General features: G+C 38.6%; 1 protein-coding gene across 1 annotated transcript; it reads left to right on the forward strand.

The window, feature by feature from the left end:
- Positions 1–817: 817 nt before the first annotated feature.
- Positions 818–9,150, forward strand: LOC115754330 (subtilisin-like protease SBT2.3). Its single transcript, XM_030693322.2, has 10 exons — positions 818–1,438; positions 1,891–2,050; positions 2,290–2,687; positions 3,444–3,539; positions 3,741–3,813; positions 4,988–5,270; positions 6,013–6,344; positions 6,458–6,728; positions 7,034–7,315; positions 8,522–9,150. The coding sequence occupies exons 1-10, from the start codon at positions 1,224–1,226 to the stop codon at positions 8,947–8,949; spliced, it is 2,538 nt and encodes an 845-aa protein (XP_030549182.1). The 5' UTR covers positions 818–1,223; the 3' UTR covers positions 8,950–9,150.
- The last annotated feature ends 2,046 nt before the right edge of the window (positions 9,151–11,196 follow it).

Raw genomic sequence — 11,196 nt, forward strand, 5'->3', positions numbered from 1 at the left:
CCTATTGCTGGATTTCCACGAAAGAACTCAAGCAGAAAACAGTGTAAGAAAATGTAAGAGTTTCATTGTTGAGAAGAAGAGGGAAAATGGAGGGAAAGGAAAGTGAAGGGAAATTGTTTTGCCTAATCCACCACAATATATATATATCTCTATTGAAAAGAAAATTACAGAAATGAGGACATTTAGTTTGTTTTTGGAACGCCCCATTAGCATAGAAATGTCTTTGTATGATATAGCAAAAAGAAGGCAACATCTACATTTCCGTCCCTTGAAATGGACGAAGTGATGAAAGTGCATTATTATAGTTTTTAGATGAATTTTTAAAACTTGATTACTGTTTTTGAAAATCTAAGACTTAAGTCACACTTTTATTTTTTAGAAATTTAAAGACTTTTAATGAACTTTATCTCAATTTTATAATTTAGTTTGTGCGATTACATTCTTCCACTACTTCTCTATTAAAATTCCTCAAAATATTTTTGGTATGACATAGCGGACATAATATGTGCACAAGAATTGAAGGTAATAGGACCGATTCTTTGCCTCGATGACTAAGAAATTAAGAATAATTTTTCAGTTTTAGCGTAATTTCTTCATTAAGACATGGACTGTTATAAAAGGAGTCGTGTTAGACTCTAAGACATGTTTTAGTGGTTCTGACATTGACTTTTCTACGTTAAGACATGGAATAAAAGATGACAAGGTAGTCGATGAGGAGGGAATAAAACAAAGGCAACGTTCTCATCCACTTTTCTTCCTGCAAAGGAGAAACGGTTATATTTTATAATTTGTTCAATCGAGAAGAGCTTTTGCAGATTCTCTATGCTCTCGCACTCCAGCTTATTAATACTCTCCCTGCGCACTCCTCTCTCTTTCCCTTCCGGAAAGCTAAAGAAGAAAGATGGGCCTTTCTCTTTCTCACCCAGAAAAAAGAAGCCCTTCTTCGTCTGCTTTATGACTCTCGCTCCTCACCAACGGAGGGCTCAATGTGAAGCTGCACTTTCTCTCACCAGCTGTCTTCACATTCTAGGCTAGGTTGTCAGCTTTCCCTGGGTTCTCTTGGCTTTTCAACGTTCTTCTCGTGGGCGTAGTCGAGAAATCTTAGGAAGTCAAAATGGAGGCAATGTGAGCTCTTTACTTCGGGGTTTTTCTTTTTTTGATAACTAGGAGTTGGGTTTTTCTTTTTGCTTCTTTTTTTTGCCCCATTTGTGCAATACACAGGGATGGAGAGCATTTCTTGGCTCTTGGTGGTGTTGGTCTCTATGGGGATGGTTGTGTGCACTTGGGGCCAGAATAGTAGCTCGGAAGCAATCACAGCTGTTTACATTGTGACCCTTAAACAAGCTCCTGGTGTCCATGACTATGGAGTGCTAAAGAAGGAGACGAATGTGTTCAGGCATGGAGGTTCGGGGAAATCCAACAGAATGGACAAAGCAAGGTACTTTCTTGCTTCTCTTGTAGATGCAGGCTGTGAGTGGATTCTGTTTATTCCCTTGTAGAATGGGCAAGACCAAACTGGGAGTTGGTTTATTTACTTGCTTCTTTTCTTTGGTAAATGCTACTACAAGGGTTGAATTGCAATTGTAGAAAGTCGATTTTTGCTTCGTGAGGTAAATTTTTAACCTTTGAGAGTTTGTAGTCTGTTTAGTACAGCAACTACCACATGGGGGGTCCATTCATATCTATTTGCGCAGTGTCTATGACGGTTTTTCACGTTAATATGGCTGCTATCTTCAGAAGTTCCTTTCTTGATTGGCGGTTTAAAGAATTGTTCATTTGGGATTTACTGGGGACTTTAATTGGTCAAGGGTGGGATGACACGCACTTATCTATTTAAGCTTCATTTTTCAGCCTTCGATATGTTTTCTGAGTTTCCTACTCTAAATTTAGGGACAGGAACACTTCTCGTTCTGGTGGGAGCTCTGGTTCTTATATTGCTCGAGTTCATGATTCATTATTGAGGAGGGCACTCAAGGGAGAGAAATATCTGAAAATTTACAGCTATCACTACTTAATAAATGGATTTGCGGTGCTTGTCACTCCCCAACAGGTACATCAGTACTCTACACTGTCTTTTTCCTTATAATAGTTCTCATCCATGTCTGGTTGGCAATTATAACTGCATACTGGATCCATGGAGGAAAATATTTTGGCTGTCCAGAGTGTGTTATCCATAATTATGGAAAAAATTTATGCTTGTTTTGTGGTGCTTGTAATTGAAGTTTTGTTGCTGAGTGATGTATAAATAGTCTCGAGAACCTCACTTTAGTCTGGCAATATTAATTTAAGGCTGACATACTTTCCCGGAGAAGAGAGGTGGCAAACGTTGTTTTGGATTTTTCAGTTAGAACAGCAACAACTCATACTCCACAATTTCTTGGTCTACCGAATGGAGCGTGGGCACTACGTGGCGGATATGGCTCAGCTGGAGAAGGAGTTGTGATTAGTTTCATTGACACTGGCATTGATCCGACACACCCAAGCTTTGCCGATGACGTGTCTGACCGTCCATATCCAGTCCCTGCCCATTACTCGGGGATTTGTGAGGTCACCCCAGATTTTCCATCTGGATCTTGCAATAGGAAGCTTGTCGGGGCCCGGCATTTTGCTGCATCTGCTATAACCAGAGGAATTTTCAATGCATCACAGGACTATGCATCGCCATTTGATGGAGATGGTCATGGGACGTGAGTGTTTCATGCGACTTCTTTCATCTTGTATGCTTGTGTCTCCATGTCATTGTTTTTTGTCCTCTTGTGCATGAATTAAACTCCTAAAGCATATCTTTTGCTCAATCTGCAACTGGAATCATGGTAGCTTTGCTGTTGCACAAGCTGAGAAGAGGGAGTAAAAATATGTGACTTTGTGGAAAGGAAATGGGAGTTTGTGATCAGTTTTCCCTTTGAGTTGCTTTGATCAGCTAGGATCTCACCTATTTTATCTTCTCCATGTCTCGACATGATAATAGTGGTGATGTGCCACTGTTTGTCTTTCATTCTTCACGACTGGGGCCGAGGACTTGAAGTGACTAGAGGCGAAAACTGGTCTCTGCTTCTGTATCTGTCCTTATCACCACAACTGGAATTCACTTGTCATTGACATATATTTTCTTTCTTATTCTTCTATTCAATGTAAAATTTTTGTTAACTGCATAGAAGCTAAAACCTTGTTTTCTTTTTGTATAAAAAAGAGTAGGCCACTATTTTCTCCTTTTGTTATGGTTAAACTTTTGAGAGTGGAAACATGTAAAGCTTTGTAAGCTGGTAAGATAGGCTTAGTAATATGGGAGAGTTAAAAGAATCTCACTTCATGGTCATGTATAATTTGTTTTCATATTGTTGGTGGCAAAGTTAGAACAACTGTCGTCTGGTTACAAGCTGCCTCATTGTCAATTAGATGGTGGGCTTAATAGGCAATTGATGGATTGAATAGTGGAATTACAGGCACACAGCTTCAGTTGCAGCAGGAAACCATGGAATTCCAGTTATTGTTTCTGGTCATCACTTTGGGAATGCAAGTGGAATGGCTCCTCGTTCACAGTAATTTATCTGGACCAAAGCTCTCTATGTTCTTATGATTATTTTCTCTTTTCTTTTATTAACAGTGATTGGTATGTATTAGTAAATGACAACTGCTTCTGTTTGCCTGCTTTTTCAAAGATCGACTTACACCTCGAGCAAAAAATGAGTGATTACTGTTTTATGTTAAAGATAACGTGGATACTCAATTTCATTTTTCAGCATCGCTGTTTACAAGTCGTTGTATAAGAGCTTTGGAGGCTTTGCTGCTGATGTCGTTGCTGCAATTGACCAGGTTTGTGTCTACATGATTTGACTGACCAGTTTCTCTTGCTTAGCTAATCTATGTGTAGACAGTTTAAGACTTTAGAGACCCTCAACACTTTCATGTGCTGCTAGTAGATAGTATTTCTTTGTCTTGCTATTTTGTGGATTGCTTTCAGATTATCCTAGGACATCAAAATTATTTTCACTCTGCAAAACTAAGTTTCTTGTTCTGGTTCTTTTGCAGTGGCTGTTCATTGGCCGTTTTACCTAAAGATACTAGTGTTTTTGAACTTCTTTGTGGTCATACCAAAAAGGAACTCCTATAACTCTAAAAGGCATTGTGTTCATTACTGTTATGATTGCTATTCTGTTTCCTCTTGGTACCCTTGTCTTTCCTTTTCTATGTGGAAAATATCCAGTGCAAGATAGATACTCATAATAAGCGGCAATCTTCCCTAATAGAAAATTAAATGAGCTTTTCAGAGGGAGTGTAACCTTAGTCAAAATGTGCTGCTAGTAGATAGTATTTCTCTGTCTTGCTATTTTGTGGATTGCTTTCAGATTATACTTGGACATCAAAATTATTCCCACTCTGCAAAACTAAGTTTCTTGTTCTGGTTCTTTTGCAGTGGCCATACATTGGCCTTTTTATCTAAAGATACTAGTTTTTTTGAACTTCTTTGTAGTCATGCCAAAAAGGAACTCCCTATAACCCTAAAAAGCATTGTGTTCATTACTGTTATGATTGCTATTCTGTTTCCTCTTGGTACCCTTGTCTTTCCTTTTCAATGCGGAAAATATCCAGTGCAAGATAGATACTCACAATAAGCGGCAATCTTCCCTAATAGAAAATTAAATGAGCTTTTCAGAGGAAGTGTAACCGTAGTCAAAATGTCAAACATCATTCAGGCTCTCTTTTTACTCTACAATTGAACTAGGCATATCTCAATAATAGTTTATTCTGCCTGTGAACGGGTGCTGTACCAGACTATAATACATACAATAATTATTTAGTGCACTTCTTGGTATTCTCTGGTTGTTTGAGGAATTAAATATGAAATTACCCTTGGTTCGTGTTCTTTAATCAACACTGAAAAGGAAAATGAAAAAGAACTTTTTGGGCATTGTGAAAAATATATGTCTCGGTGTAATCATTTCTAACAGATTTTTCTTATTTCTTTTTGTGATGGATGCATTTACAGGCTGCTCAGGATGGCGTTGACATAATAAGCTTATCAATCACTCCTAACAGGCGTCCTCCTGGAATTGCAACATTCTTCAATCCCATTGACATGGCTCTGTTGTCAGCAGTAAAAGCTGGCATTTTTGTTGTGCAAGCTGCTGGAAATACTGGGCCTGCACCAAAAAGTATATCTTCCTTCAGTCCATGGATCTTCACTGTTGGCGCTGCTGCTCATGACCGAGTGTACCATAACTCCATACTTCTTGGAAATAACCAATCAATTGCTGGAGTAGGCCTTGCGCGTAAGCTATCTCCTCTAGCAGATGTTTATTCTCTTTCTTTTTTGGTTGTAGTGCTATTTTTGGTTGACTTATATTTTGCAACTCACTTGTCTCAGATAACCCAAAAAGATCAAGTTGTCTAGTTTAGCTTCTCCTTTTGGTTCCCAAACTGGACTCAAGTTTGTATTGCCTCAGGACTCTTAAAGGTTCTATGTTCAGATTACTTGCCTCTCATTTAAAACCTAGATCAAGATTGATGGAAACTGTGGTTGCCTTGTTTTCAGAGTGATAGTCTGTGGGTGTCTTTTTATTTGTCCATCAAAATAAACGGCTGAATCTGTTAATCTTTTGGAGATATGTTGATTCTCATGGATAGGGGTTGTTCTCTGTCCAACCTAAAATGGAAGAAATTGGATCATTGGATATACAATAATCAGGTCACTATATTCATGCTCGCTATTTCATAAAATGAGGAGCTCATTCTATGATAAGAACCAATAGAAAGTAAACAAGAAAGGAAATTTGGGATCACACTTCTAGTTCTCACTAGCCTTGCATAATCAGATTTGTAGATAATAACTCGTCTCTATTATTGCAGTACACTTGGTTCTGGTAGTGAGCTATTTTATGTGGATACATATGATTGGTGGTGGTTGTTTGTGGAGAAGCACATTTCACCTCTTAATCCACAAAAATTTACTAAGACAAATGTTCTCTTTACACCTGTCAAGCTGCAAATAAACATCTCATCATTCTTTTTCAGCGGGAACCGATAAAGATACGATGTACAGGCTAGTCTCAGCACTCGATGCTCTGAACAATGACACTACAATTTCCAAAGACATGTATGTGGGTGAATGTCAGGACTCCACAAACTTTGAGCCAGACCTTGTCCAAGGGAACCTTTTGATATGCAGCTACTCGATCCGGTTTGTGCTTGGACTCTCCACCATCAAACAGGCCTTAGAAACAGCCAACAACCTCAGTGCAGCTGGTATCGTGTTTTACATGGATCCTTTTGTGATTGGGTTTCAGCTTAATCCAACTCCAATGAAGATCCCTGGCATCATCATTCCATCACCAGATGATTCCAAGGTACAGCCAATGCCTTTGACAGAGTCTCGCCGCCGTTAGTTGGCTGCTGATTCAAGCACGAGTGCCGAAGAACTGTATTTGCTATATAGTGATCTTTCTTGTTTGTTTGACAGATACTGCTTCAATACTACAATTCTTCTGTGGAGAGGGATGGACAGACAAAAAAGGTTGTTACATTTGGAGCCACTGCTAGCATCTTGGGCGGGCTGAAAGCCAATTACAGCTTTTCTGCTCCAAAAGTCATGTACTACTCAGCCAGAGGAGCTGATCCAGAAGACAGTTCTCTCACTGACGCAGATATATTGAAACCGAACTTGGTTGCCCCTGGTAATTTCATATGGGCTGCTTGGAGCTCCGTTGGCACTGATTCTATGGAATTCGAAGGTATCACCATCGTAATTTATACAGCAATTTATGTTGATTCATTCGACCAGTGCCATGGTTTTCTGTTTTATTCTATTGCTCCATGAAAAGATATTCCCATAGAGCATCGGTGCTTGGAAGGCATTTAAATAGTTATATAGGTAGCTTGATATTCTTTTTCTTGTGCATGTATTGATTGATTACCCAGTGATCATGGCAAGATTTCTTCTCTCCAGTGCCGAAAGCAATGGAATTTCCGAATCTGTTTTCCCTGGTTCTCTTCTTGGCTTATATGCTGCCTCCTAAAAGTAGATTCAATGATTCAGGTGAGAACTTTGCGATGATGTCTGGGACAAGCATGGCCGCTCCTCATATTGCTGGGCTTGCGGCTCTGATTAAGCAAAATTTCCCAAGTTTTAGTCCTTCTGCCATCGCATCTGCACTTTCTACGACGGCTTCTTTATATGTCAAGTCCGGGGGACCAATAATGGCTCAGCGTGCTTATGCCAACCCAGATCAAAATCAGTCCCCAGCAACACCTTTTGACATGGGCAGCGGTTTTGTGAATGCAACAGCTGCTTTGAATCCGGGACTCATTCTTGACTCCAGTAAGTTACTCTGCATATGCTAGCTACACTCTTTTGTTTGGAAACATCCTCTACCCAATAAGATGCGAACGTCAATTATATTGGTAAAATTAGGAGTTCCTGTTTTTTATACTATTTGTAATGGTAGAATCCCAAGTCATGGATGTCTTTTACATTGGCCCATGAAGAAGAATGTGTCGAAGTCTGTTATTTGCCCTTATTGTTGCATCATGAATGCAGCTAAGTCCAACAAACTATAATTTTGTCTTGCCCATGAATCCAAATGACACATGGGTTGGCATAACCAGTATATGGTCAGTTTTAGTTAGCCTAGAAGGATTGAGGTTGGACTTACCAATTCCAATTTTTTTTCAATTGCTCATATTTGTAATGATGTGAAAAATTGATAACTATCAATTAGTTAGTCATTTGGCAAATTTATTGGACGGAAGGATATCCTCAAGGACAGTAATCAAATGTTTAATGGCAGTCAAAAGTTAATGTGCGAGAAAAAGTCCTTAAAGAATGAAGTGCATTTTTATAAGTTTCTCTTGTGAACAGATTTCTTTAAGTACTACAAACATGACTTTCATAAATAAGCAACTGGTTTTATACTCAGAATACGGAAACAATGTGCTTGATTCGAATATCTTTCCTTGTTTGGTTAGGAACCGAACAATGTTCTTCGTGTTATGACATATTCTCTTGAGTTACTTTTAGCTGAAGAATAAAATTTGCTTGTCCGTTCTAGTTAAATGATTGACATCCTGAAAAATGTCAACATTGCCTGTGTAAAATCTCGCAAAAAATCGATCTTAATAGGTCCTATTTATCAATTTGTTGAACCAGTATGACTAAAGACCATAGCGTGAAGGAGCTTCAATGCAAACTACTTACCCCCACCCATTAGTTTGAGTTTTCTCTTCTGCTCACAAAGCACGAAGGGTAATTGATCACATACAAGGCTGTTCAGACCCCCTCCCTTCTTCTTTGTTCAATTCTGTCTTTTCCACTGAAACAACATAGCATCAACTTAAATTTTCAATTAGTGAAGAGCCGTCACCAGAATTTTCAAGCTGTGCAGGTGATAGGTACCTCAGTTCTCTCTAATTGGCAAGTAGCATAGTATGGACCGTTACATCATCTTTCTTTTGCATGTTCCTTGTTCTGTTTGATGCCTGGTTTTGTTGGGGGCTGAGATGAGCCTGCCTGATACTGTTCATGTAGGTTATGATGATTACATGTCATTTCTGTGTGGCATCAACGGTTCGGCTCCGATTGTTTGGAACTACACTGGCCAAAGTTGTTGGGCTTACAACAACACTGTTAGTGGCACCGACCTGAACTTGCCCTCTATCACAATCGCGACGCTCAACGGCTCTAGGACGGTTCAACGGACAGTCATCAATATTGCGGGAAACGAGACTTACAGTGTCGGTTGGAACGCCCCTTATGGGGTCTCCATGAAGGTGGCTCCAACTCGCTTCGCCATCACCAACGGCCAGAAACAGGTACTGAGTGTCTTCTTCAACGCAACGATCAATAGTTCCTCGGCGAGCTTCGGGAGAATCGCACTGTTTGGAACTCAAGACCACGTCGCAAACATACCATTGTCAGTCATTGTAAAGATCTCTTATAACTCCACTAACACTTGAGCGTAGAGTTGATTTTTTTTTTTTCCTTTCGTCTATTTTATCTGTACCTTTTGCACTTTCGGGTTTTGATTTTTTGCTCCTCCGATTTGTTCTGCATGGAGATTTGTATGTGGCAAGATCTGTAATGTAAGTCGAATGTTTGTTCATAGTCATGTAAATGTTCAGTAGATCATGTAACGGTGTTCAACTGCCTCACTTCAATGCTTTTCTTTCATGTCCGTTGCCTACATATGAGAAAAAAGGGAAAGGTCTTGTATGCCTCATGGATGGTAGTCACTTCCATTAGCTGAGTGGCCCACTTTTCAGGTGCTCCATCTTCTCAGTTGCCCCTTTCCTCCTCCTCCAATACCGTTTTCTCGTGCGCGGGCAGCGCGAAGAGGCACAGGAAGATCCTGCGCGACAGCATCTAGGGCATTACAAAGCTGACAAAAGAGTAGAAGCAATTGTCGGACACATTATTTTCTGCCTTGATGTTTTAACAATCTTGCGATCATTGATAACTTAGTGTGATTGTCACAACCTGTCTATAAAGGTTCATCTGCTGCTTTTAGCACTTTCCAGAACTGATTAGATGTAAAAGTTTCGTTGTACACATTCTCATCAAAACCTATTACTCCCGTCTCTTCCAATTGTGATGCATAGCTAGTATCCACATATTCAAATATAGGAGGAAAATTAGTACTCACATGGTTCGATTCTGAAACGAAATTCTGACCAACTGTATCAATCACCATCCTCCGATATGAATTCAATTGGGTATAATGCTGAAGATCTTCTCGCGCATGGCGGAAGATGGTGATCGCCATGGACTCCGTTTTAGGAGGGTTTGTATTTATAGTTGGTGACGTGGTCAAAGATTTGCGTTGGTGGGTTTTGAGGTTCAAAGAAATGAACTTGTGGGAGTTCTATTTATATTTCGCTGAACAGCATATCACTTTAAGTTCTTCGATTTTGCTTTAGTGCGAAGTTGCAAAAAAATAAAAATAAAAAAATCACAGAAAACCCATTATAATGCATAACTATGAACTCGAACTCAAAACTTGAAGTACTAGATTGATTTATTGATCTCAGATTAGAGGAAGCGAAAAGGTGACTGTTCCAAGGGGGATGAACAAGAAAAGAGCACGAGAAAACATAGTAGTAACAAAGAATAGAGAGCAAGGGAAGAGAGAGGCTAACGAAGAATTGGGGGCATTTAAAAAAGAGAAATGTTTTCCTGACCGACAGTATTGTCACTAACAGTACAATTTCAATTATAGATTCACATATTATCACCGTGTATTTTGCATAAAGCACTCATTAATTGAGAAATCGTGCGATCGAAATAATTGACTGATCTTGTCATACTAGTAATTCTCTTTAAAAAAATTTGAAAAGTGGGTCCACTCAAACAAGTGATAGCCAGTTAATCAAACTGACCTACAACACAGCACATGTGGCATATAAGGACTATGCAAAATTTTCTCATATTTGGACCGAACATAAAGGGAGCCAAGTGTAAATTACTAATTACGGTTAATATTATCAAAAATCCTAAACTAGTATACCTGCGATAAATTTACCGCAAACTATTTTTTTAATTATAAGAAACCCCAAATCGGTACACTAATGACAAATTTACCCCAAATTGATACAACCGTGATAAATTTACTCTCTGTTAGTTATCGTCAAATTTTCTTGTCAAATTGCTGAATTAGATGATATTTGGCAATTGTTGGGTATATGTGTTATCCTATGTTGTTTACAAGTGTATCAATTTGAGATTTTTCGTGGTATTAACTCAATTTAACGGAAATTAACATAGGGTAAATTTGACACATGTATATCAATTTGAAATTTTTTGTGGTAATAAAAATTAGTTTGAGGTAAATTTATTATTGTTGTACTAGTTTAGGATTTTTGATGGTCAAAAAAATGATTTTGGGTAAATTTATCACAAGTGTACCGGTTTATGATTTTTTATAATAAAAAAAATAGTTTGGAGTAAATTTGTCACAGGTGTACCACTTTGGAGTTTTTCGTAATAGTAACCCTAATAGTTATTGGCTCAAATTTTTGGCTAGACTTGAATTTATTTTGTATTTTTTATATAGTAAAGCCTCAATTGTTTTATCACTTTAACTAGTAAAATATCATGACGTGTAATCATTTTGGGTTAATTGACACACTTTTAGCAAGTCTTAAGAGATCAATTTGGAAAGTGTCAATAAAATATGTTATGGATCCCACGTTGTTTATGTTGGGGCT

The sequence above is a fragment of the Rhodamnia argentea genome, chromosome 3 (assembly GCF_020921035.1).
Source record: "Rhodamnia argentea isolate NSW1041297 chromosome 3, ASM2092103v1, whole genome shotgun sequence".
In the NCBI taxonomy this organism is placed as follows: Eukaryota; Viridiplantae; Streptophyta; class Magnoliopsida; order Myrtales; family Myrtaceae; genus Rhodamnia; species Rhodamnia argentea.